At 39.3% G+C, this 27,552-nt stretch overlaps 3 protein-coding genes and 1 long non-coding RNA gene across 12 annotated transcripts in view; 2 read left to right on the top strand and 2 right to left on the bottom strand.

Annotated features, from left to right (window-relative positions):
- syne2b (spectrin repeat containing, nuclear envelope 2b) overlaps positions 1-8,935 on the top strand; it is a gene marked incomplete at its 5' end in the record, with an annotated part of 145,516 nt that extends 136,581 nt beyond the window's left edge. Inside the window, 6 exons of the mRNA XM_082515097.1 lie at positions 1,528-1,728; positions 1,833-1,955; positions 2,273-2,464; positions 3,751-3,822; positions 6,540-6,589; positions 6,811-8,935. Of these exons, the coding sequence (XP_082371223.1) occupies positions 1,528-1,728; positions 1,833-1,955; positions 2,273-2,464; positions 3,751-3,822; positions 6,540-6,589; positions 6,811-7,021 (849 nt within the window). The 3' untranslated portion in view covers positions 7,022-8,935. The remainder of the gene's footprint in view (positions 1-1,527; positions 1,729-1,832; positions 1,956-2,272; positions 2,465-3,750; positions 3,823-6,539; positions 6,590-6,810) is intronic.
- The window catches only part of esr2b (estrogen receptor 2b), a 68,427-nt gene continuing 49,720 nt past the window's right edge, over positions 8,846-27,552 (bottom strand). For all 4 annotated transcript variants that reach the window (XM_082517235.1, XM_082517237.1, XM_082517234.1 and 1 more), the window contains 2 exons: positions 13,000-13,326; positions 8,846-11,164 (listed from right to left, as the gene is read on the bottom strand). In XM_082517235.1, the coding sequence (XP_082373361.1) occupies positions 11,053-11,164; positions 13,000-13,326 (439 nt within the window). In that variant the 3' untranslated portion in view covers positions 8,846-11,052. The remainder of the gene's footprint in view (positions 11,165-12,999; positions 13,327-27,552) is intronic.
- On the top strand, positions 13,320-19,368 carry LOC309696122. Of its 2 annotated transcripts, none has more exons than XR_014273334.1 (3): positions 13,320-17,532; positions 17,824-17,971; positions 18,319-19,368. It is a non-coding gene; the product is annotated as an uncharacterized lncRNA (long non-coding RNA). The 2 variants fall into 2 exon arrangements; XR_014273335.1 differs by having other exon boundaries at positions 13,320-17,971; positions 18,319-18,455; positions 18,569-19,368.
- LOC309696116 (uncharacterized protein) lies at positions 19,457-23,353 on the bottom strand. Of its 5 annotated transcripts, none has more exons than XM_082517255.1 (9): positions 23,285-23,353; positions 22,860-22,963; positions 22,483-22,745; positions 22,181-22,378; positions 22,006-22,092; positions 21,749-21,846; positions 21,234-21,374; positions 20,842-20,959; positions 19,457-20,462 (listed from the first exon to the last, which is right to left on the bottom strand). In XM_082517255.1, the coding sequence occupies exons 2-6, from the start codon at positions 22,886-22,888 to the stop codon at positions 21,800-21,802; spliced, it is 624 nt and encodes a 207-aa protein (XP_082373381.1). In that variant the 5' UTR covers positions 22,889-22,963; positions 23,285-23,353; the 3' UTR covers positions 19,457-20,462; positions 20,842-20,959; positions 21,234-21,374; positions 21,749-21,799. The 5 variants fall into 5 exon arrangements, with proteins under 5 accessions (XP_082373381.1, XP_082373379.1, XP_082373378.1 ...); XM_082517253.1 differs by having other exon boundaries at positions 20,842-20,994; positions 21,749-21,838; XM_082517252.1 differs by having other exon boundaries at positions 21,749-21,838.

The following is a 27,552-nucleotide window of genomic DNA, read 5'->3' as shown; positions in this document are numbered from 1 at the left end:
AATTTAGGTGAGCGTCGAGGCCAGTCAGTAGTATAAATTACTTCATGCTCCAACTCCAAGGCTGGGGGAGCCAAGGACTCACTGCACCAGTGTAGAGTCTGACAAGATGTTCATCCCAATACTTGGGAATCAAGGTGCTGTTGCCTGTTACAGGCAGCGTAATTTTCTTCTTGACTTCTTCAGACCATGTCACATGTGCTCAGGGTGGACCTGCTCTTGTGCGGTGCTGCTCATCTGTGAAAAGCACAGGGTGGGTTGCCAATTTTGGTATTCTATGGCAAATGCCAGTTGGACTCCACAGTGCTGGGCAGTGAGCACAGAGCCCACTGAAGGTCATTTTGTAGCTCTGGAAGAGCTCATCCTGTTACTCCTTGCACAGAAACAGATATCAGTCCAGCTGATGGATTAAGGGCCTTCTATGGCTCTGTCCAGCTCTCCTAGTCTCCTGCCTGTCTCCTGGAATCTCTTCCATACTCTTGAGACTGTGATGGGAGACACAGCAAACCTTCTGGCAATCTCACGTATTGATGTGCCATCATAGAGGAGTTGGACTACCTGTGTAACCTCTGTAAGGTCCAGGTATCTCCTGATGCTAACAGCAATGACGCTCACCTTAGCCAAATTCAAAACTACTGAAAAAACAGTCCGAAAAGATCAGAGTGCACCTTTTTTAAATTTCATTAACACCAAAGTAGCTGAAACTGATTAACAACCTCCTCTGCTACTTAACTGCCCAGATCATATCCCAAAAGTTTAACTGACTTGCTGCTGATTAGATTGAGTAGACTATATACTTCAGATCAAACCACATCTAAAGTGACATTGTTTCTCCTCCTGCTCTCCTCTTCCTTATTAAAAAAATAAATAAATAAATCAGGTAATATTTGATTTTTCCTGTGCTAACTTCAATTTTATTGGATTATAAGCTAATATTATTGAATATATAACATGTTAAAGATTTATGTTTTTTCATGATGAACTTATTGTCAATTATCTTTTAAAGAAGTGTTAATTTATTCAGCGTGGATAAAGACAAGATTAGAGGAAAAATCTTATAGATGTGTTAACAAAAAGAGCTGTTTTTGGTGAGAAATTAGGATTCCAGCAGTTGCATGGTGAGAGCTCTGCTCTTTGTTTTGTTTTTTTTCCTGATTTAGATGTTAAAAAAAATCTTCCATTTTAAATGACATTGACAAGACTGGAAATAACGTGTGAAGACTGAAAGTAGATGAGTTGTCATGTCATTTGTCCTACTGAAGAGAATGGGCTGGAGGATGTTCATTTATTTTGTATAATTTAACTCCAATTTTAGCAGGATTATATCAAATAAAACTGCATGCAGCCTTTCCTTGTGCTCACTCCACCCAACTTAACTTTTTCTTCTGATTAACAACCGTTTGGGGAAATACAAGTCACAATGCAGAATAATCAAAGTCGAATGAAAGGAATGTCAGCACAGTAGATTTTGGAACACTTCATCTGTCGTTTGTCTAAAATTAATGTTTTGGGGGGGGGGTTTCTGCTAAGGAGATGCAGAAGATTTTCAACAGCTACAAGTGTCTGATGATCTCCATCAACCTGAGCAGCCGTCACTTCCTGCGCGGCGACAGCACCGAGCTGCACGAGCAGCAGGAGGCCCTGGACTCAGCCAATCACAGCTGGACTCAGGCCTGCAGCGGCCTGGAGAGCTGGGAGAGGAGCCTGCACTCTGCTGTCATGCAGTGTCAGGTCAGACATGGAGACACCTCCTGAACGTTTACCCCATAGAGTTCAAAATAGTAGGAGTGATTCACAAAATGTGATTTGACCTGAATTGCTCTCCTCTTATTCAGGAATTTCACGAGACGCTACACTCGCTGCTGCTGTGGCTCGCTCAGGCTGAGGACAAACTCCGCACAGTGAACGTCAACGACCGCTCGCACTCTGCACTCCTGCAGCACAGAGACACGCTCACAGTGAGACAAACTATAGTCTTTTTAGTCTTGCCTTATTTTTGCACTAACATCATGTTGACTCTAATAGTCTGGATCTGACAAATATTCACTAAAATTTGTAGATATGGTTGCTGCAATTTCATCCTTGTTTTATACAGGAGACACCTATTCATCTACTCACACGTTGTCAAAACATGACATTCTTCCTGATTGGCATAATAGGTTAAATATACTTGAATGTTTTATGGAAAGCTGCAGTGATTGGTGTAAGTAACACAGAGCCTGTGGAGTCTCAGCTGATGTCTTAATACTGCCCTCTCTGTCGCCACCTGCTGCAGGCTCTGCAGGAGGAGCTGCGTGGCCGGCAACGGCGGGTTTCATCACTGCAGGCAATCTCCTCCCAACTTCTCCTGGAGGCCACTGGAGAGGACAGTGTAGAGGCCAAAGAGAAGGTCCACGTCATCAGCAACAAGCTGCATCTCCTGCTACGGCAGGTGGCTGCAGACCTGCGTACACTGCAGGGAACACTGGTAGGTCCATCTTCCTCTCAAAATCTCTGTCATGATATAAAGCAGCGGTGTCAAATAAAAGTCCTAAAGACCAGAAATGGCCTGGCAAAGAATCCAATTGGACCCACAGACACATGAAGGACTGCAGAGAGTTTGACATTTTACCTGTATTGTTATAAATTTCACTACTTTTCCTTTTCCTATTGGTTAAACCTCCCATTACCATAGAAACAAGGACAATGAAAGATTTTCTTTCACTTGTCCAGCTGTATGTGGCCCACAATGTAACTTGATATAGAGCTATAGTTTATGTGGCTGTGCAAAAACCATAAAAAAAATCAGTTTTTCTGTTTGTGAACATTGTTAAATGTTAAAAGTCAAATACAGTTAGGCCCATAAATATTTGGACAGAGACAAGCTTTTTGTAATATTGGCGCTGTACAATAATTAAATTTGATGCAGTTTTAAATGAAACAACTCAACAATAAAGTCTGAAGTGCAAACTTTCAGCTTTAATTCGGTGGGTTGAACAAAAAGATTAAAATGTGAGGAACTAAAGCATTTTTAACACAATCCCTTCATTTCAGCGGTTTAAAAGTAATCTGACAAATTAAATGCCTGAAAATAAATGTCCATATCTAATACTTAGTTGAAAACCCTTTGCTGGCTGTAAATAAAACTATGATCCGAAGGTGCACCTGCAGATTTTTCTGCCTTCTAGCTCATTGTTGCAGCTTTTAAACTCAGCTATGAGGATAGCACTTTATGGGTCTGCAGCTTCTAAATGATCCCTTCCAAGATGTTTCCCAGAAAAAGACTGTAATTTAGAACGATTCATGCAGGAAAAAGAGCCGGTGTTGAGTTGATCCACTTCCATTAAATTATTTTTGAGTGTAATTCAGATCATATTTTGGTGCACAGCAGTCCAGCTGTAGAGTGGGAATTTCTGGCATGTACTTGCAAGGAGCAAGGGAGAAAACAAACCACCATTCAAGGGTCAATCATTCAAATATATATAAGTCATTTATGTATTATTGGGTCTACCTTACAATATAAAGCGCCTGAGGTGACTGTTGTTGTGATTTGGCGAAATTGAATTGAAAAGTGCATGCTCTAATAGCAGTGCCTTTAAACGTGAGTTTTGCCCTCACTGAACTCTGTACTCACATCTGTTCAAACACAAATCTGGGGGAAATGCAAAAATGTGCAGCCGTTTGCTGCTCAACATTCCTCAAAGCCGATCATCTGTCAACGCTCTGAACTCGTGACTTAGAGCTGGTTTGATGAGTCTTGTCTCACTGTCACAGGAAACCTGCTCCACCAGTTCTGAAGTAGAAAGCATTGGTCTGGGAAAGCTCAGCTCACCGCTTCTGCAACAGGTACACCTTGGTGTTTTACCTTTAATTTAGACTGTTCAGAAGCTGCATTAAAATAGAGTAAAATTGAACATGTATTTCAGAATATGATCATTTTAGCAGTGTGATATGTTAAATAAATAAAAGTAAAATTCATCCACTGAACATCCACCATATTAATAACTGTATTTTTCACTGCATACTCTCCACATTTGAACCTGTCTAGAGTACATTTGGTACACAGGAACATTTTGGTAATTTGGCCAGCAGGGGTGCCGCGGACACAGCCACACACAGAGTTACTTTTTTCTATTTTTAATCTGTTCTGAAAATGTTACTCGTAACACAAAATGTGTTACTGTGTTTAATAAGCTTGACATGCTTTTTATACATGTTAGGTTTAACATTCTTATTAATGCAAAATATTAAAATAGTAAATTTACTCAAGTGTTTAGACTGAGCAATTTTTAGCTACACTGATAACATGCACACATTCACCTGGCATGCTGGTAGTGTGGATGTTTGATTTCATCTCAAAGTACATTTGAGGCAAAAGTCTTGTGATGTGTTACACATTAAGTCCACATTTCCCAGTTCCCAATTAGAATTTTCATCTGGGATTCCCATCAACTCGGACTTCCAGCTCGGAAAGTCAGAACAGCCCAACAAACCCTGACTTTACAATGAGAGTAAACAGTAGTAAAACTGTAAAACTTGTAAACTGCACAGTCACTGTTGTGTATTTATGACTCATTAGGCACGCTGGTCACAATAAACAAAAACAAGTATTGCTCTGTTTTGCTTGTGATTAATGCTAACTTGCTAACAAGCAAAGCAAATCCTGATTTTCCTCGAGGGCGGAATATCTTTTGGAGGAATGGCATATTTCCCTCTAGCAGAATTCCAGAAACTTGTACTGGCAAGCATTAATTAGATATCGATCTCCTCCACAGTGTGTTTATTGTCCTGTCTTTCTTCCTTCACTCCAAACTGCTCAGGGCAGATGGCCCCGCCCCTCCCTGAGCCTGGCTCTGCCAGAGCTTTCTTCCTGTTAAAAGGGAGTTTTTCCTTCCTACTTTATTGGTCATAGGGGTCATCTGATTGTAGGGTCTTACCCTACAATCACAGATACCTTGTGGCATTTCTTGTTGGGATTTGGCACCATATAAATAAATTAAATTGATCTCGGGAGTGGCGTTACTCCTTACCAATACCATTTAAATGCCAGTTGGACTCCACAGTGCTGGGCAGTGAGCAAAGAGCACAGAGCCTACTGAAGGTCATTTTGTTGTATGTTCAGGATCACTCCTGAACATACAACTTCCAGGGAACACAATATTCAAACTGGAACCTGTTTTTTCTTTAACATTTATATGAGACCATAATACATTTAACCCTCTGAAACAGACTTATTGGGGAGAAAGTCAAAAATTGCTATCTGGGTTTTTTGGAGGGTTTTTTTCTAAACATATTCTGATTGCCTAGCTTTTAGGTTTAGTTAGGGTTGGGGTCTTCACCAAAGATGTCTTGGAGTTTTAAAGCAGGGGTGTCAAACAATAGACCCTGTGGGATAATTTCATATGTCAGTTATCAGTGGCCCATCGGTATTTGGGACAGCAAGTGCAGTGGTACAGGCCAGGTACACAGCGAGACTGGGAGCCCGATTTAAATGCAAGCGAGTTGGGAAAACGCAAAGAAAGGAGTGAAAACATAAACTGAGCAGCATCTGGCTGCATTTCAATGACATGGGAGTCTACAAAGCAGAGTGCAGAATTTATAATAACTAAACTAGGAGCTGGATAAAGTCATACCCGTTTTAATTTTCAGCAATTTTCGGTTGTGCAGGACAAAAGGTTTCAAACTTGTCCTTGTTTCCCCAGTGGTAGTAAATCTGTAAAAAAAAAGCTGCCTAGAAAAAGACTAAAGTTACAGTTCAGTACTGTATATTACATAAAAAAGACTATATATAAAGTGTCCTTGAAAAGCAGAGAAGCTGAAATGTGTGCTTGTAACACAGAGCCATGGATCAGTGTCTAAATGAGTCTCTCAGATCTGAATGTGCGCTTGAAGCCATTTAGAATAACTAGTTTTATGTGCTGCTCACCACAACAAACACAAGCATAAATTTTGAACTTTTTACTGCATTTTCATAAGTTTTACAGCTGTTCCTATTGATAAAAACCTCCCTTATGGCCATTCATACTACACAAAGTAATTAAGCAATAAACAATTAATGTGTTGACCCCCAGTGCCCCCCATACCAGAGGCAAGAAGGAGAAGATCTGGTTTAATGGGATGTACTGTGAGATCTGTTATTTAAATATAGACATGTGTGGTATCCACAGAAACGTCACAATCTCAGCTAAAAGCTCACAAAACCATTTCAACAACCACTGAACCAAACACAAAGCGCAAACATACACGAACATGCTGTTGGGTGCTGAAAGCCGACATCTCTCAGATTCCAAAACTCCCTGACCAAAAGTCACTGAACCAGCAGCAAAAGATCTTTGGAAAAAATTGTCATGAATTTTGTCTTACCTTCACTGTTTTGCTTCCACCGCGATAAAGTCACACTTCCTGCACAGATATCTCTCCCAGTGTGCTTCGAGACCAGTTTCCTATCAAAAATCTCTATTTTCTGCAAAATTCACTTTCTTATTACACACCATTCTACCATTGTGTAGTGTTGTCAGCCGCTGTCCAAGTGATAAACACATGTGCTTTTTTCTTTGATTCAGGAGGAGGCTGGTCTGCAGGCAGCTCCGGTCAGACAATCAGCAACCAAAAGGTACCTTTTTATTTAATTAGAGTCAGAGTTAAATGAACCTTAAATCAGTCTCTATTCTAAAAAAAAAACAAAAAACTACAATCTTAGATCTCAAAGTGCAAAACGGCTGTTTATATTGCAGATTTGAGAATACAAAAATAAAGATGTTGTTTTTGACTTTTGTTCTGTTTGGTGAACAACATAAACATCTCTTTACTCTCTCAACATTTATCCACTTGCAGGGAGGAAAGACAGGACTCTTCCCCACAGCGACCCCTCTTCTACCGGGTTCTGCGAGCTGCTTTCCCCTTGCACCTGCTCTTCTTCATGCTCCTGGTTCTGGCCTGCCTGGTGCCTCTCTCTGAAGAGAACTACAGCTGTACACTGACCAACAACTTTGCCCGATCTTTCTACCCCATGCTGCACTACACCAACGGCCCCCCACCCACATGATCACTGCCACACTTTGTGTCCATGTTCTCCTTATAAAGGGATAGTAGAAAAAAAACAAAAACAGCCATATAGTGGAGGTAAAAATCCCAAATAGACACCGTTAACAATGTGACGGGTCATGTACCTGCTCCCTCCCATACAAAAATGAAGCACAGTTCTTCATGTCTGAAGGAATCATGTGTTCTTCACTCTAAACTTTATTGCTGTACTAAATTATTTATTTATTTATGCTCCTTAACAAGAAGCCATATTACTGCTGTGTTTAAGTTGTGATTTTTAGATTGTAGATTTGCCAGCTGATTTCCCCGCTGAAACAATTTCACACTTTTCAGATTCAGACGGTGCAAAAGGAAAAAAGGCTCCACGATTTATTTTGATATCTTCTATTTTGTATAGTGCGGTATGAGGGATTCGAGGGCGGTTATTACCAAAGCAACTGAAGAAATGTGAGGAGTACACCAGCCATTTTCTACCACTGCAGCTATTTGTACCGATTTTGTTTGTTTAGGGGGTTTCTTTAGGTTCGGGGGCAGTTGTTAAAAGCACATTTTGTACAGAAAGGAAAAGACACGTGTTCTTTTTCTTATTTGGGTTTTGAAATATTTAAAATAGGAATTGTAAGAGTTTTTTTCTTGTAAATAATGGCAGTGACTCCTTAGCAGACATGCCTTTGTGTATCCAACAGAACAACCATTCTTTTAACTCATAATGTTCTTTTAATGTTATAAATGAATCTTGTATATAATGGAAAACTACTGAGAAAAAAGGGTAAATTGTTGCTTTCAACTGTGCTATTTAGCTGGGTTGTAATTTAAAAACTCTTAAGTTGATATATTGAAAATGTGATAAACAAACTTTTAAGAGTCAGTGTGATGAATATTTTCCTATGATATACGTGTGATATTTTAGCCGATCACTCAACCTAAGAGTCACCTTGATGCAGCTGTGGTTGCTGTTTCCAAAGTTGCACATTAGCCGGCTAGCAGCTAACTTTGTTCACCTGCTGTTTGGCACTTTTTGCCTAAAAGAACGAGCTGTAGGTTCACAGGTAGTTGGTGGGCTAGCCAGCAATGCATATATACTTAATTCATCCTCTCAGGTGTCCCGTAGCTCAGACAGATAATTAAAATTGTTATATTAAACAATATAAATGAATATAAAAATCTAACAGCTGTAGGAACAAATTCTCTTCCAAAGGTAACTGCCATTTTTACTTCTAAAATATTAGGGAGTGGGTAAATATTATTGTCAAATTTGCTCATGACAGTTTCCTCACAAAGTCGATGTGCAGCTTTACAACAACAACAACCCCCAAAGGCTAAAAACACAATTCATCTACAGACCTGGTAGTTGACTGTGGTTTTGGCCCTATATGTGACTTTTTGTTTTATGTAACCTCACCCATGTATTATGAAAGGGTATTTTATATTTATTTTGAGCTGTATTTATCATAAATTGTACAGCTTTTTTTTTTGAGGTTTTAAACTTGAGCAGGGCTATCCAACTCGACCAATGACACGAAAGTCTGCAACGATCACCCGTTATTACGTACACATGAGATTTTTCTGAATTGTTTTTTGTTCCAGTGCAGATGAACAGCGCGTCTCAAGAGCCACACGGCACAATTTGAGTTGAACTTGAATGTAAGAAATCGTTTGAGAGGTGAATGTAGCTGTGTCCATGCACAATCAAAGATCATTAAATGTGTGTAATTTACTGTTAAAGTTACTGATAAATGTTATAAAGAAGATTCTATGAGCAATTCAAAACTGTAGATAATTTCAGCCTCGGCACAAAAGCCTCACAGAACAGAAACAACAAAAGGTGTGTAAAGTTTGATTTATTTTGTGATCTCTTATTTATGGGATGTACTGTTTGTAATTTTGAACTGACAATAAACCATGTTTGCCACGATGTGCTGCTGCTGCTGCTGGTTGTGAGTTCACAGAAAAGACAGGTGAAAAAAATCCACAAGATCTGACACGAGTGTGTGCGGCGTGCACAGACTGCCAACAGAAACAGCTTCAGCATCAGATTTGGGTGTGTGTTCATGTGCGCACAATCCACAAACATCAGGAAATAAAGCAGAGTAAACATATATTGGTCTATTAACAGTGGTTAAATAATCTGGCACTAAGGTTAAATTTACACTGGCACACAAGTGGCACATTTTATGACTTGGGAATGAGTACATGGTGCATCTATTTCCTTTTAGTTTGCTTTGTGTGACGGAAAATAAGCTGTTTGCAGTTTTGATGTTCCAAGTAACAGGCTGTTCTCTCAAGTCTTATGTGGTTAATGAGATCATAAAGCAAAGAAGACACACAAATGAGCCCTTAAGGGTTTATATGTACAAGAAGCTGAATAGTTTTAAAGGAAAATATCAACAGCCAACAGTTTCTCAACCCTGAAAACAGAGCGATTCTGGACTGATGCCAAAGCTCAATTTGTCTATATGAGAAGTTACAGCTAAGAACATGGATAAATCTACAACGTGCAACAAACACATTTCTCTTTTTTTTGGTGTCTTACTGTTACACTGCTGACATACAGTGCTAAGTCATTTAATTAAGCTTTATTTATACAGTGCCAAATGACAACAACCGTTCCCTGAAGGTGCTTTATACTACTGTAAAGACCCTAAAACCTACAACAATACAAAGACTCCCTATGGGCAAGCAGTTGGCAACAGTGGGAAGGAAAAGCTCCCAGGTTCTGACAGGAGGAGCCAACACCCATGTACCATACACATCTACATTATTTTTAATGACCAGCAGGGGGCAATCTGCCTGGCTACACAACGACTTTACATCTGTCAAGAACTGCTTACTCTGTGACTTAAATAAACACTATGGGCTCAGGCAGTAGTTTAAAATTAATAATGAAAAAGGTAGTAAATTTTCACAATTCTGGGCATTTTTAAAAAGGAGGATTATCTAAGATATTTATGTCATTTTCACAGTTAAAAACGAGTTAGACTTTTCTTATCTCCAAATTTCTTTGTTACGGACAACAATGAAAACTCTTCACTCAAGGCTTCATCATGGGGGCTCACCAACCATCGGGTGATGTCACAGTGACCAGTGTTACCATTAGCATATTAGTAAAGCCAAGATCAGTAGCTTCAAGTGTGATAAACTTCAAGTGCTGAAATCAAGTATAAAAAACTAAGTTTCTGTTGTTGTAAAGTAATTTAATTTTGTGCATTTTAGCTTGTACAAACATATGGCTTAGGTATGGCTTGTTTAAGGCAGTCAGGCTGTTCCGATTCTAAATCTAACAGTCTGAGAAAAAGTTGCTAAAGCTCATTATATCAGATTAGATGTATTACTATGACTAAATTGTGAAATTTTCCTTTTTTCAAATTTTGCTGGTAGCCTTTGCAGAAGGGGTCTGTGCCACTGTTTACTGTATAAATTCAGCATTAGTTTAACCAGAGAAACAGAGAACAAGTTTAACAGTCGTTTTGGTAAAAGGCCACATACTGTTGATCGAATCCACAAACAGATAAGTACAAAGACTGTAGAAAATTCCTGCGTAAACAGGCACAGATTAAAACACCAAAGTGCACAGTAATAAAAGCAGAAAAAACACAATAGGGTGACAGAGAACAGCGTCCTTTTACGTCCTTGTACAACTAACAAATCTTACAGAAATGAACGTTGACTTGTTGGCCAAGTGCACCCTTATGAGTAAGTGGAGACGGTTTGTAGATGGCTTGTTCTGGATGTTACATCAAGGTGATAAAAAGAGATACAAATACTGTTTATCAAAAAAAACGCACACAGGCTGCCGGGCAGCCAGCCAGTGATGTCCTTATGAACAGCGATGGTAGTGCACATTCACAAGAAATATTTACGCACACAAAATATACATTCGATCAAAAATTTTTTTAAAGACTACAAAAATCTTGACAAGAGAAACTTTACCTCACAACAGCGCTTTCTGTTTTGTTTTTTTATGTTTTTTTTTTTCCAATCTTTGGGTGATGAATATCCACTAAGGTTTAGCCTCAGTCAGTTCTGTCACTCTCAAGCTGTTTCCGTGACAACTCTATCAGGGATGACGTAGGTTGTTGGCTCCACCGATGGACCTGGACCTGCATCCCTATTATCCAGTGACAGGTGCTCCGCAGAAATGTAACTGTGAGGGAAATTATTACAGTTATTTTCCAGAGGAAGGGAATGATTTGCTATTCTTAAGCACTCTGGACATGGAATAAAGTCAAAGTTCATTTTGGGAAGTTTGAGTACTGTGCACAAGTCTTGAGATACCCCTCGTTTTTTTAGACTTTTGCTACAAAAAAATGGAAATAGAAATAGACACATGGAAAGTATAAGTTCAGTTCTAACAAGCTTGAAAATCAATAGTTGTTATGAGCAACTTTATTCCTCATTTGAGAATCACCTTTTTGTTTTAAAAATGCTATTTTATTCCTATCACACTGTTTTATCTTTGGCATTTTTTACAGTTTCAACTGCTCTTTGGATATAAATACACTATATTCCCAATAGTATTCACTCACCACTCAAAATCACTGAATTTAGGTGTTCTAATTACTTCCATGGCCACAGGTGTATAAAACCATGCTTAGGGGCATGCAGACTGTTTCTGCAAACATTTGTGAAAGAATGGGTCGTTCTCGGGAGCGCAGAGAATTCCAATGGTGAAATTTCCTCCCAACTAAATAATCCACAATCAACTGTTAGTGGTGTAATAATAATAATAATAAAAAAAGGAAGCTATTGGGAATGACAGCAACTCAGCCATTTGTGGTAGGCAGCCATGCAAAATCGGATGATCTGATATCCTCGTGTTGGTGTTGTTCCCAGACCATCATGAAAATGTTGTTCCAGGTTCAACATTGCAAGTGACCAATCACATTGTTGTGACGTTATTCCTTTGCGCGCCAAGCCATTCGTGCATTTATGAAATTCCAATGTTGCAAGGACAATATCAATTCTGCTTACTGTTTATTAAAGGGTTACGGTTACGGTTAGGGTTAGGGTCAGGGTCCGTTGATCGGCGGACAGAGGCGGTTTCACGCAGCTTAAGTACAGTTTTTTGTTTTACGCCGGTTTTTCCCGAAGTCGCAAAAGTATGACGTCACAACATTCTGATTGGTCACTTGCAATGTTGATCCTGGAACAACATTTAGTATGATGATCTGGGAACAACACCAACACGAGGATATCAGATCAACCATGCAAAATCATAGAGGTCACTGCAGAGGTCACCAACTTTCTGTAGAGTCGATCACTACAGACCTCAAAACTTCTCGTGACCATGATATTAGCTCAAAAACAGAGAGCTTCATGGAACGAGTTTCCATCCGTCAAGCAGCTGCATCCCAGCCTGACATCACGCCAGGGTGGCTGTAGCAGAGCGGGTCATCTAATGTTGGTTCCCTCTAGACTACATGCTAAGTATCCTTGGGCAAGATATTAACCCTAAGCTGCTCTCCGATGCGTCCATCAGATTGTGAATGTTAGTTAATAAGCACATATATATATATATACATATATATATATATATATATATATACATATATATATATATACATATATATATATATACATATATATATATATATATATATATTGTTATTATAACTTGTAGGCTTTTGTGTAACACTTGTGGGTCAAGCTGACTTGCCTTTCATTTTTCTTTTTCCTTCTGTCCATCATTACTGTGCTTCTTTCCTTTATTGCTGCATTTTTTCCTTTCTGTCTTCCTTCATCTCTTTCTCGACTTTTACCTTTTTCCTTATCTACCTTCCTTTTCTTCTCATTTGCCTCCTATCTTCCCTTTTTCTTGTCTTCTACTCATCCACCATCCCCCTGCCAGTAGCTTCTACCTACATTGTTTTGTTTTTTCCTTTTTCCTTCAGTTTATCCTCCCTTCTTATCCTCTGTTCCATCACCTTTCTTTGTTTCTAAACTTAACACGTCTGCTTTAAGTGCAGTAACAGAACTTACTCGTTGCTGTCCAAGTGAGACCCCGCTAAATTCTGTGATGGAGATGTAGACTGAAGGGTGAGCAGATGTCCGTCCAGGACCGGGACTTCCGCTGGAGGCACAGTGGTATTGTCAGCAGCTGTAGCCATCTGGTCCAGGCCTGGCTGCAGGTCAGATGGCGGTGGGGGGAACTGTTGCTGTTCAGAGTAAGTGTCAGAGCCAGGCGAGGATGATGATGTTTGACTGCTGCTGCTGGCTGTGTTGGCATCCAGCATCTCCAGGAGGAGGTCGTACACCAGCACCGCATTCTTCCTCTTCATGGAGGACAGGTGGTCGATGCCTTTGTTACTGTAATGAGAGGGAACGTGACCATGAGCCCAAAAGAAAAGAAGAAAGGGAATTAAACAACTAAGGACCAGATCGCTCAAAGAAATGAAAAGCAGTTAAACTGTTAATATCTCAAATGAAACCTGATGTATATGGAACTCCAAAGTGTTCAAAATTAAATAAATAAATAGGACACGATGAAATAAATAACTATGTGAATAAATAAGACACAGATATGTAATGTGAGAATGATATTTTGAAATAATGGAACTAGAGATGGACCGATCCGATATTACGTATCGGTATCGGTCCGATACTGACCTAAATTACTGGATTGGATATCGGAGAAAAATAAAAAATGTAATCCAATCCATTAAATATCACGAAAGCACCTCACAAACTTGCAACACGCCGTAACTCACCTCAGAACGTTAGCACGTCGGAGCAGTATACATCACGTGATAGAGCGGCTGTGGCATGCGGGACCTGTCAGTGGTCTGGATAGCATTTGGAGCTTCACTAGCAACCCGGCATTTCATCTCCGACGAAGTTATCCCCGAGAGAAGTAAAGCAAGTGTGTAAGTCCATCTCTAAATGTTTGTAAAGCATTCCTGCGTTAAGCTTAACAAACGACTGCCTCTTCTTGCTGCTACTTCAATCATGAAACTGCTTAACGATCAGCTGATCGGCTTTTCTGTCGCGAGTCTGTCTCTCTGGTTTGTTTTTGGCCCACTTTGCACCAGAAAGAGGAAACCAGTGGCTGAACAACAGCAGCACGTTTAAGCTTGATAAGCTGTTGTTAGAATTGATTTAATATTACTTTCTACTCAAGGATCTTTTTCTTCGTAGCTGACGGCTGGTAACTGTGCCGGGGCGGATCTAGCAAAGTTTAGCCATGGGGGCCGATAGGGCATTAACAGGGAAAGGGGGCACAAAGACATACTTTTCTTTCTTATTCTCATTTAAAATGTCTAGCTTTTAATAAATAATTATCTGACACCCAAAGTTTTAATTTGATGTAAAATGAATAGAAGTCAATTACTGTATATAGTGACTATTAAGTCTAATATATATACCCTAGTAAGCTATAGTACTTTTTCCTTTGGGAAGGTACCATCTGTGCAGTCTGCAATTTTGTTGAAGAAAGATGTTGAATCTATTTAATATTTCTTGAAAAATAATTGATTTCTGTGCATTTTTTTTCACACTGCATCAAATTAAGGTTGATTACGTCGATTAAGCATCATGAGGTGGAGCGTGAGGGGTGGTTCCCCATTTTTTATTTATTTATTTTTGTTGTTGCTGGGAGTTGGAACCCTATTAGTTAGGTTGCTTAATATTTACGCTAAGTACTCTTTAAAATACCAGAATAGGAGGATGGTGTAGGTTGAAGTTTATTAGATTGATCAGTATTGCTGAACTATGAAATATTTTTTTTGCATACAGGTATAACAGAATAGCTTTAGTGTAGTTGTTGTTTTAAACTTGAGTATGAACTTATACAAAATGCAGCAAGATATTTTTGTTGATTAAAAAACACTATATCGGATTCATATCGGTATCGGCAGATATCCAAATTTATGATATCGGAATAGGTATCGGACATAAAAAAGTGGTATCGTGCCATCTCTAAATGGAACACATTTTGAAAAAAAAGCTCATTATTGTGAAATATATTGCATTCTGCTATATAAATTTACTTATTATTGTGAAATATTATTTCATGGTCATTATTTATCACAATAACAGAGATTATTCCTGAGGCATCTTGTTTATTCCCAACCATTTTTATTCCAAAATGTCCTTTTTTCAAAGTCAGTCTTTATTTCAAAATCCCGTTTTTCCCAATGGCCTATTTATTTCATAATGCGACTTTTCAGCAGAATGACTTTGTCTGTCAATCAGTGTGAGTGGCCTTTGCACCTATTGGCTGATCGTTTACTATCGACTAGTTTTCCTGGATACCTGCTCCGCGGACGGCTGCTACAGGTAGCAAAAACGTGCTAGGTCAAAAGTCGGGGAGGATGGCTATGGGCTCCAAATGTGGTCATAAATATTTTGTACTTGTAAAAAAGATTTGTATGTGTAAAAAATATTTGTGTGTGCGTAAAAAAGATTTGCATGTGTAAAAAAGATTTGTGTGCGCGTAAAAAAGATTTGTGTGCGCGTAAAAAAGATTTGTGTGTGGACTTAGCCCAAAAAAACCCTGCAAGTTACAAGTACGAATTTTGACCCTATTTTTCTTCCTTTCATCTGATTGGTCAATGTCATGTCAATCACAAATGTAACAATCCAATCAGAGAACAGATGGGTTTGGCTGTCGGAGGGGCGCTTTTTTGAACTGCAGGTCTTTGAAGGGAATAAATGCCCGTTTTCATGCCAACCCAGCGTTTTCCTTCATCACCACGAAGGAAAACAGTCTGTGGTCGTCCGAGTTTGGTGATTTTTGTGTCACCGGTCTACGTGTTTAATATAGGGACTTCCCCAGCCTTTTCAACAGCGCTGCGGACCACGGGGTGGGGGCGGGCAGTGTTTTGGAAATGACAGTCTTCATTACAAAGCTTTCTTCGTTATGAATTAGCATACATGTTTTTATTGAACATTTGAAGAACCAGCAAAAAAAAAAACAGAAACTCTTGTAGAGGACATAAAGTCAGAGATAGAAAAGACAAGGAGCAGGTGCATCTAGTACAGGTAGAGCTGCTGCAAAAACCCACAGAGCCCAGCAGCCAGTGAAACAAATTCTGGATCCTTTGCTTTTAGTTAGCAGTTAGCATTAGCAGCACATCCTGCGTCCCATGTGAATGGACTTTTATGCTGCGCACTGTGACTCACAGCAATGGTCCTGGGTCAGCCCTGACTTTGTGTTAAACTAATCCTAAAGTAATAATGGTATTTCTAACCACTGATATAGCACAACTTTATCCTTTCAACAGCTGCTGAAAGTTAGGGGACCTAACTGCTATCGGATATTTATATAGAGATCCTCCAGCTTCAAACTGTATCACCCTTCAAGGACCTGCAGTTCAAAAAAGCACCCCTCCGACAGCCAAACCCATCTGTTCTCTGATTGGATTGTTACATTTGTGATTGACATGACATTGACCAATCAGATGAAAGGAAGGAAAATAGAGTCAAAATTCGTACTTGTAACTTGCAGGGTTTTTTTGGGCTAAGTCCACACACAAATCTTTTTTACACATACAAATCTTTTTTACGCACACACAAATCTTTTTTACACATACAAATCTTTTTTACGCACACACAAATTCTATTAAAACATTCAAATCTCTTTTACACATACAAATCTTTTTAACAAGTACAAAATATTTATGACCACATTTTGAGCCCATAGATGGCGGTCTGGTGTGAACTTCAGTCAATTCTGCTCATTTTAGGAGATCAGATAGAGAGGGATCATTTACCTGTAGATACTGTTTTGAGTCGTTTAGATGATGTTTCTGAAATGCTTGGGATTATAATTGCTCTTCAAGATGTTAGCATCGATGACAGCATTGTCGAAAGGAATGTCTGAAGTAAGTTTATGCTGTAATTTAACACCTGTGTGAGTCTGTACACAGCATTATTTAGATATTGACCTTAATTATGACGTTTGATATTGAAATATTATCGCTTACTTTTTTATTGTGAATGTCTAAAATAAGTGGGGCAGCTACGGCTAAAGCTATCGGCGCCATCTCGTTGTTGAGACACGTTTAGCCGGCGCAGTGTTAGCTGTTAGAGTGTGTTAACTCGGAGACTGGGGGCACTGGAACCTGTAGGAACCTTTTACACAGAGTAGACCCACCAGCTTTCCACAGTCTACTTACTTATCACATCTTGGTAGACAGCAGGGTCATTAGTGCTTTAAATAGTACATAGTTGAATGTTTCATTGCTGTTTGCAGCTAATTGTTCTCTGATAACACATAACAAAGTTGATGTTAAATAGCAAGTTTATTGAAATGGTTTTGTCTATTACAGCAGCATTTTAAATATCATACTTTCTCTGGTGTCTTCAGTAAAGCTAAAACAAGAATACATTGTTTTGTTGAGACTTGCTGTTATACTAAAAAAAAAAAAATTATGTGCAGAAAATCTGATAGGTATTCTTCTATTGGGAATGAGGACTTGGATGCAAAAGTGCTGGACATTCAGCGTCATTACCCAAATGCCGGCTGCAGAATGATGATGGGACATCTACGATCCAGAGGCATACACATTCAAAGTAAGCTGATATTGTTTGAATATCCAAACACCCAGAAAGCATGTGTCAGTGTAGCCATGATGTGATATTATAATGTAGGCATCAAAAATGACTAGGCATGTTCGTATCACTGTTATGCAGTTATGTTCTTGTTTGAACCAGTTTGTACACGATTCCCTCTCCTCAGTAAATCTGTACAGCACCTGGATACTTACCTGAAGCAATGAAGATCTGTCTCATAAGCATTACAGTGTTTACAATACAGTCTTTTTGTAGTTGGTAGTACTAAGACATGATCTGTTTGTTAATCAGGATTTCGACTGATGGATTCAATGAGACGAGTCAATCCAGAAGGGGTCATGATGCCACGGTTATCTATTTAGACTGCAAGGCGTCGTCAGTACAGTGTACCAGCACCAAATCACCTTTGGCATATCGATGGAAATCATAAACTAATTTGGTCAGTGCTTGCATCACCTTTTCCCAATTCCATTGAAGTAACAGGATGCATGTATAAAATTGTAAAATGAAGCCTTGAATTTGTAAATGTCATCTTAAATGCTGTCATATAAGGCCATTTACAGGATTTGCTATAGTCATGTCTGAGGCTTTACATTATGCATGTGATTCCTTGCACTACAGATCTTTCTGTAAAGTGTTTAAGTTTCCCTTCTATTATTTCTTTTACATTCCTGTTATAACATGTTGTCACTTTATATGGAACTGAAATATTGGTCTTGCTTGTATGTAACTGGGGACATGACAATGTTTTTTCTTGTTTTGTTTTTTTTAATTCTGCCTTGTCAGATGGAGATTTGTTGTCCATGGTGGGATAGATGGTTTTTCGAGGTTAATTGTCTACCTTAAAGCTGCCACCAACAACAAAGTTACAACAGTTTTTGATGGTTTCTTGTCAGCAATCAGACAATATGGCATACCGTCCGGTAAGAGGTGTTTAACAAATACAGTATGCCAAAAAACTCTGTATTGGACAGTAGTTATATTCAGATTGTTACTCTCACTGACTCGGATCAAAACTTCTCTACTTTTTTTCCAGGTCAGACAAAGGAGGGGAAAATGTGAAGGTTGCACATTTCATGGTGCAGACAATGGGGGAGAACAGGAACTCTCACACCAGCGGTAAGGACAAGTAAATTGATGGCCTGTCTTACATTGTTTTCACACATGCAATTGTAATAAAACAAATGGTTTCTGAGCATAATTGACTGGTTTCACAGCACATTAACACTACACTAATAATTGACTTGGAAGGCTGTTGACGTAGGAATGCCTGAAAAACCATAAATGAACAATTTCCCTCACTGTGTCTTATAGCATTGAGCGCCTGTGGAGGGATGTATATGAAAACGTCCTTGACCTTTTCTACACAATCTTCACCCAGCTGGAGATTCAAGGACTGCTCAACCCTGGTGAAGAAATTGACTTGTTTGCACTGCACAGATGCTTTTTGCATCACATTCAACATCATCTTCAGTCATTCCAGGAAGCATGGAATCAGCACGGACTCAGAACAGCAAACAACCATTCACCTCTGCAACTCTGGTTGCTGCACAGAAAGAAGGGACAAGATTTGTCACAGGTACATGACTATTTGATCCGTATTTGTTCTTCTATGTAAAACTCTACTATCTGTAGTTGAGATGAGTTTATTTCTACTGTTCGAGTTGGTGTACCAAATGTTTCTCCTGTAAGTGAAAATGTCTTTCAAGCCATTCTCTCCTTTTATTCAATCTGTCAGGTATAGATGGCAATACTTTAAACAAAGTTAAATTTGTTATACCTGAAGAGAACCAATCCTGACCTAGAATGGGTGAATGAATAATTATGCCTAAGAAACTCACATAGACATAGACAGACTCAATAAGTCCATCTAGGAACAGCTGCAGGAATCACCTCTTCAGTTTAGATTTAAAACATGTGCATGGTCTTTCAGGTTGATGAGGATTATGGTGTGGACTGGACAGGACCACATAATCACCGCCCATCAAATGAGATCACCATTCCTGAGATTCAGCTCCCACGTGCACTGAGTGAACGAGAGCTTGCTGTGCTACCAAACAACAGGGTTTCACTCAGTCAAGCTTTGGATACCTACTGTGAAACTGTTCAGTCACTCAAACTTATGTTTGATACCACACCTTAACTCTTCAAAGTAAGCAGGTGCAATATGTTCACACCCCTTTTTTAAGTTTCTACATCTATGGCTTTGTAGCTAATACTGACTCAAAACAGCATAACCGATTTCATTTTCAACAAAACAGTGAGTGGCTATAAAACAGGATTTGTTTTACACAGCTGTCACTTTAATAATAATAATAAAAATAAGTGACAATAAAATAAGTGATTTGATTTGATATTCATTTCTTGGATGTACAGTACATGTCAACTCTGAGCAGATTTAATACAATGCACACGGTAAAGTAGTATAACATCTTAATGCAAATAAGTTTTCCAGTAGCGAGAATAAAATAAACATACTGTGTAATTTATAATATAATATATATTATAAATATATAATAATATAATTTTGTTTTCTGAACTCTTTTTAATATAAACTGACAAAAAGCAATAAATGCTCACCTGTACTGTGTATTTTACACTGTCAAGTGTATTAAAGGAACTAGAACTCACTAGATTGTCCGTTTCTTTGAACACCGAGTACAGTAATGTGATGCAAGAAAGAAAAATGGTCTAATCTTACCATGTGGTTATGGAATCAATCCTAAACCAGACCAAAACCTGAGTCAGTAGAGTTGAGACACACCTGAATGTCCATTAGAAATGACTCATAGGTACAGTAGTGTGCAGGAAGACGTAGTACTTCAAAACAGGTGGAAGACTACTGTTGACCACTTCCACAGTCATTTCTCTCGGCAAGACTTCCCATCCTGTCCAAAACTTGATGAGGGCTTTTCGTTGTGCACAAGACGCTGCAACAGAAGATTGTTTTAAACTATAATGACATCCTATATTCATTATTTTGAGTCTTTTATGGAGAAATACCATAAAAGATGAACAATTACATAAAGAGCACAAGACATTTTTGCCCCACTCAAATTGCTGTTGTAGCTGTCATAGATAATTTTTTTGGTAACAAAGCTAAAAGTAGTTATATACAATTATAATGCAACTGATAATGCCACCACTCTGTTTTTTATGTATTGCATGGAGGCAGTATGGAGCAAATAAGAAAACTAAATTATACTATAGTGTACTTTGTTAATGACCCGAGATCACTGGACTGTATGTAATTTACCAAAGTATAATCAGAGAAAACCAATAGCAAAATACCTATCGCAGCAGACTTACCATTTTCAATGAAGGACCAAAGGTAGCCTGCCACTCTGCATTTATCCTCAAGAGAGCATTCCTCTTCCTCCTCATCTTCATCTTCTGTGGCAGGCCACACTATCCTTTCTAGAATAGACTGCATAAAATAGTTCACCTTGGTTAATTTTTTCTCTGAAATGCAACAAGATAAAATAAGCTTAATTTGTCATTTTATATCTTTACTTATCTTGTAGTCTTAAGAGCGTCAGCAACATTAGGTGTATTTTTATTAAATGTAACCCAGCTGTTCGACTAGCCCAAGCATACAAAATAGTATATTGATGTTTTGTGTCAACAATTAATGTTCATCCTTCATAAATTAACCAAATACCTTTACTGTTCAGATGTTAAAAGATGTGACCTGACTTTACCTCACAACAGGGAGCAGTCTCTGAGTCCCTTGGTAAGAAAAGAGGAATGATGTCTGATCTTTCTGTCAGAAGCGGCCATACCATGGTCTCCTGAAGCCCTTTCCTCAGCTGCTTGACTTGACGGCTTGTTCGTGTTATGACCTACAACAGTGAGACCAAACCAAAACTGAAGTGTGAGTCCGTAAAGTAAAACACACTTTAAATGTTAAATACTTAAAGAACATCCACTGTACTGATAAAGCATTTCAAATTGCAGGACTTATACCAGACACACACGGTCCACCATGAATGAATGAATGTCCCATTATTCTTCCTAAGATCAAACATAATAAATTCACTAAGCCTAACATTGCATGGGGGTAAAGACAAACAGTTTTGTAACTGTATTCAATCTATTTTTCATCTTTATGGTTACAGTTAGGATAATGTAACACAAGTAATGCTTTTTCCTTTAGTGCGGCACATGTATTATTTTAAATTACTATTCCTCTTATTTCTGTACATAACTTTCTTACCTGCCACCAAAAACATGTCACTCTCAAGCAAGGTCTGAGAAGTGGATGGAGTCAAGTGTTCTGGCTCACCGTCAAACAGTCTTGTAAGATCTGTGTTCCTTGAAAAGAGTACATCTAGGTTATGGTGAGTATGAGAAATCCAGGCAGTAATTTTAACACAATTAACTCATTTACATAACAAATACATTTTCTTTACATGATGAAATATTCTCTTATTTAATCCACTATACATGTGCCCAGTCTAGTTTCATACATACCAAAATTCAAATGCAAACCAGACTGTACTAGAGAAACTGCCTTTGAGAAGAAGAATCTCTTCACCCCTTCTCCAACAGCAACATCCCCTAAAAGGAAGAAGAAGAAAAAAACTTGTGAAGTTTCGGATTAGTCAGTCACTGGATTTCTAATGTTTTCACAATACAGAAAAAATACCTTCCAGTTTGCAGCTGACAGGGCCCGCCCACTCTACCTTTGGAGCTTTGTAGAGGGAGATAAGTGATCTCTGTTGATCCACAATACTTTCCCGCAAGTCCATTTGCAGGACTACTGCCTTTCTGGTCTCATACTTTGAAAGTAACTCGGACTTATAGAGCCAGGCTGCTCTGGTTGCATCTTGTTCACATTTCCACTCTGAAAGGTACACATTTGCATGGATCACGTGAATCAAAGGAAATAAAATATATGTATTTTTTGCCATTTATCTGGTATCTTCCTAACTTAATTCCTGTGACTACCTGGTTTTTCCCCTAGAAGTGACTTTTCTTCATCTTGATGAGATGCATCTTCCTGCACTACCACCATATCACCTGACGATTGCTCTGCTCTTGCTGAGGTTATGGTGGATTCCAAGATGATACTATCTGGTTCCTCTACCCCGCAGGACAGATTCCAGGCATCACTGTTGCTACAGGATGGGACCTCTGACCTTGCTGTTGTACTACGAGTCTGCCTAGCCTGACTTTCAGTAACAGACTGAGGTTCAGGACCACTCAATGAACTGTGAGAGGGATTGGCAGAGATTTCAACATCCATCACCAATATATATAAAGTGGACTTACTTAGTTTCCACACTATATACTAAAATATATAGAAAATCAAAGATGTTCCTTACCTTGTGGATTTAGTGATGTTGTTTTTCATTTTATTTAAAGGAATGTTAATGTCACAATTCAGGCATTTTGTGGGGGGTCCTTGTTGCTGGAGGGTTGTCAGGCTCTACAGAGAATATGGAGATAAAAAATATATATATATACATTTGGTGCATACTGTGATAAAAAATATTTTGACAGTTCTGCAATCGCATTTGCCAACGTGAGAAGCAGAAACAAATTGTAAACACAAAATTACATATCTCCTTCTAAACCTTTTCTAACAATTGCTTACATACACATTCAGAACCATTATTACTCATATGCAGTCATGTTTCTAACCAGCTGACAGCTAAAGTGATTTGACACATAGTTGAGCTTAGCTAGCCATTTGAACTAGTTTATTAATACATGCAAATAACATATTCTGACCCTAGTCATTACTCACGCCTTCCAAATCAATACTTTTCTGCAGTGGCCTTATATAGATCAAAGCTTGTCCAATTCCACTCAATGGACTGCGGAGATATCGCACTGTATATCCAGTGTCTGGGCTTGGGATTGTGCACAGGTTACAGCTTCGTGTTGTACCAGAGATTCTCAGCAGTTCAAACCCTCCTGTGTCTTTTAGCTGAGGGAAGGTATCCTCAATCTTTGCCTTGACCACTTCTGGGTCATAATAATAATGGATTGGATTTATATAGCGCTTTTCAAGGCACCCAAAGCGCTTTTACAATACCACTATTCATTCACTCTCACATTCACACACTGGTGGAGGCAAGCTACAATTGTAGCCACAGCTGCCCTGGGGCAGACTGACAGAAGCTGGCACTGTGTCTGACATATGATCATGTAAACAGAAGAAGGTGTGTGTAAATGGAGCGGCATGCTTTCTTGGAAGAATGCGAGGTCAGAGATGAAAGTGGCGCTGAGGAAGGCCTCACTCTGTAAGGGGCAAACAGTCTTGCGACTTCAGCTTTAAAAAGGGAAAAACAATATTATAGAAAACATTCTAAAAGCTTAGATTAATTGCTACTTAATTTGCAAGTATTATACCCGCTTACAAAATCACTACATTGAACTAGAATTGCTTTATTTTCATTCACATAGATTACTTGACTTCCATATTAGCAGAGAAAATAAGACACTTTAAAACGTCATGATTTAACTATTACCCGCAACAATGTAAACAGTGATACAGACATTAACCCAGAAGACGATTATCTTCTCTTACCTAATTTATTAAGTTCTTTGCTATGATAAAAACAGTATAAAAAAATTTGTGACTGAACTGATTAAAAAGCTCATTTTTGGCAGACAGACTAACCAAGCAGTAATAACATCGTTACTTACCCTGAACAGTGTTTCGTGGAGTGGAGCTAGCTGTGATAGCGTTTGCTAACGTTAACATTGTGCTGTTTTGATGAGAACTTGGACCAGGGACCGCTTCATCTCCAGTACGCTGCTGCAACACTCTCTCAGACTGAGGTGAAGTCGTACAATCTAAGCGGTTAGCAACTTCTCTGAGTAACTCAGAAACGGACTTGTCTCCTGCAGCCATGCCCTTCACAAGCACCTAAACGTTATTCGCGCCCAGTGTTTTACACTTGTTGGTGCCTTTACTTTATTTCGAGCCACTGCCGCCGTCTGCGTAGGAGACGCACTGCAGCATTAGGCTTAAATCGACACTTCATGTACTATCCAATTGTTCAGTCTGACGTCACTAGCCGTGTCTGGACCTAAACTCCGCTGCAGGTCCATATATCAAATGATCACTATGGCATTACTGAGAGTTGAAAAACTGTCTAAAGTCTTTCATCTTTAATAAAATGATCAGCGTTCTGTTCTACCAGGTGTAACAATTGAGTTTAACTAACAGGCATCCATGAAAACGGAATTTATGACATTTAACGGAGTTAGAAGTTAGCAGGGAGTTAGCTCGCTAGCTTCTATCTAAATACAATATAGCATGTCCTGACTGCAGGGTTTTGGAAACAAATTAAAACGTACAGCTCTGTTATCACTTCCAACATAAATGAAGACAGAAAACTAAACAGCAGTGACGTTTGTAGGGTTACTGAAGTTTGGCTAGCTGGTATATAATGGAGAAGGGTCTGGCTGCAGCCACTGCTCTTGTGGGATATAATGATGTGCTACGTGACCGCTACGACACAGCTATGTAGTTGTACATAGCTGCATAATATAAACAAGCTAACTTTTTTTTCCACTCGATAAAAGTTAACGTGAGTGTTCTCGGTGGTCAGGAACAAATGTAATCGCATGGCAGGATGCTGTAAAAGGACCAAACTTCAGCCAGGAGAACAACTGCGATAATCCATCCACAATACGAGGTTAGTCATTCATATACTGCTGCATGGGATGGGCTGTAGCTACATCCTAAGGTTTTAAAAACTGAGCTTAAATCAGTGTTGCCAACTCCTCAGTAAGGAAAATCGCTATTGGTTGTCCTAAAAGTCGCTAGAAGTCGCTAAATGACGTCATCGCCTAATTTGCATAATTGGTCATGCTAATCCAATTGTAACCTATGTTGTTGGAGAGAGAAATAACATCGTGGAAGAGACATAAAGTGAGTAAAAACGTCCTAAATGCATTTAGAGTTTATTTAGAACTACAAATTAAATTTCTTTTAGCAATTATTGGTTTTTTTAATGTCACAATTCCAACCCTGCTCCTTTACCCGGGCTTGGACCAGTAAAAGTGACCCAAAATTGGCACTCTGGTGGAGTTACTTTGTGTGTGTGTTTATAAGTAGTTTTAAACCTTGTGATGGACAAAACAGCATAAGAGTAAAAGAAGAACTGACTGCATTACAGCACCCGCTGCTTGTTGAGAGTAAAAGCGATACGCGCTTTCATGTCTTTTTTTAGCGACTTATTTTAGAAAAAAAGTCGCTAAGGGGTCTGAAAACTCGCTAAATATAGCGACAAAGTCGCTAAGTTGGCAACACTGGCTTAAATAAATGATTAGCGGTAATAAAAGCCAAGGGAGGTCAACAGTGATCACTGACTGTTTTAGAAGCTTTTTGAGATAGGGTAAGTGACGGGTAAGGTAAGCGACCCATGTTGTAGGTGACGTCAGACGCCGGAGATTTGGCGGAAAAAAAGCGAATGGTAGCATAGAGTTTAACAAAGTTTTTTTCAAGCTTCAGTATTACCAAATATACTAATCAACTGTCATATAACTAACAACATCTGTCCTATCATCTCTAACACCCTGGAGGACAACGGGGAGAGTTTAGACGCTCTCCAAGGTTACATCGACCGCTGTTTTCAAGATTTAGTAATGAAGAAGGCCCAGAGTGCATCTTCCCCGGCCAAAATTGAGACACCGTCATCGAAGAGATGTCGCCCATCAGACTCTCCCGGTACAACATCGCCTGCCGGCAAAGACATCGCAGACATCCTGGAGTCAATCGACAAGCGATTGTCCAGTTTCGATGCGAGGCTGTCCCTGGTGGAGATTTTACACTGGGAATTTAAATCTCTGAGAGAATCCCTGGAATTCAGCCAGCAGCAGGTGGAAACGCTTGCCGCTGAAAATGCCACGCTACGGGAGTCGGTCAAATCTCTCACTGATAACGTGACCCAGCTAAACATTGAAAATAAAAAAATAAAAGAGTCCGTTATCGATCTACAAGCCTGTAGCATGAGAGATAATCTTGTGTTTTCTGGTATTCCAGAATCTGCCGGAGAGGACGCGGAGGCAACGGTGAAAAGCTTCATTAAAATCCACCTGAAGCTGCCGGAGGACACCGTAAAGAACATTGACTTCGATAGAGTGCATTGCTTGGGGGGCGTGAGGTCGCGGACCGGGAGACCACGACCTATTGTGGCCAAATTCGGTCAATTCAAACAGAAGGAACAGGTGAAGAGTCGCGGCAGAGAGCTGAAAGGAACGGACTTCAGCGTGAACGACCAGTTCCCCAAAGAGATCCTGGAACGACGCAAGGTCCTGTTCCCAGTTCGACGTAGCTTCATCCAGAAAGGCTCCCATGCTGTCATCGCCGTGGACCGGCTCTACGTGGACGGACAGCTCTACCGCGACCCCGGCACCACACCGTGGTTATATTGACTACACTCCAGATAAGAACCCGCTACACTCTTTTCTTATTCATTCACACTTTCTCCTTTAACATGGGTTTAACCTAGTAATATCAATATGATGTCATAGCAGATATAACACCGTCACCCTCCGTCATTACTTTAATTGGAATGTTTCCGTTTCGTTTCTTTTTTGTTGTTGTTGCTCACAGTTCATGTGGTTTCTTTCTTTCTCTTGTCTTTCACTGCTGTGATCACCTACTTCCCCACTCACCTACAAACAGCACCCTCTATTTCTCCATATTTTCACACCACGATCACGCAAACACATCCGCTCAACGGCAGCACATTCACAACAGCCTCACAGCACGCACAGACTTGCAGGACACATAAGCAAGCCACGCATGTTCATATTAGTGAATATTCACACACATAGTCAGACTTATGGAGTCTCTCACCACACTTCTTTTTCTCTTTCTATTTACAAACAAGGGATGTTTCCATATTCTCTCCACCTGTCTAAACGAAACACCCAGCATACATCATTAAACATACACGCACAATTAAGGGCATGCTGAGGTTTGTCACATGGAATGTAAATGGAGCTGGCTCCAGAGGAAAGAGGTTAAAGATATTTAACCAGCTTAAAAAACTA

The sequence above is a fragment of the Aulonocara stuartgranti genome (assembly GCF_965226115.1).
Source record: "Aulonocara stuartgranti genome assembly, chromosome: 19".
Classification (NCBI taxonomy): Eukaryota; Metazoa; Chordata; class Actinopteri; order Cichliformes; family Cichlidae; genus Aulonocara; species Aulonocara stuartgranti.
The sequence above is the reverse complement of the archived record's forward strand: the minus strand, read 5'-3'. Positions and strand labels throughout refer to the sequence as shown.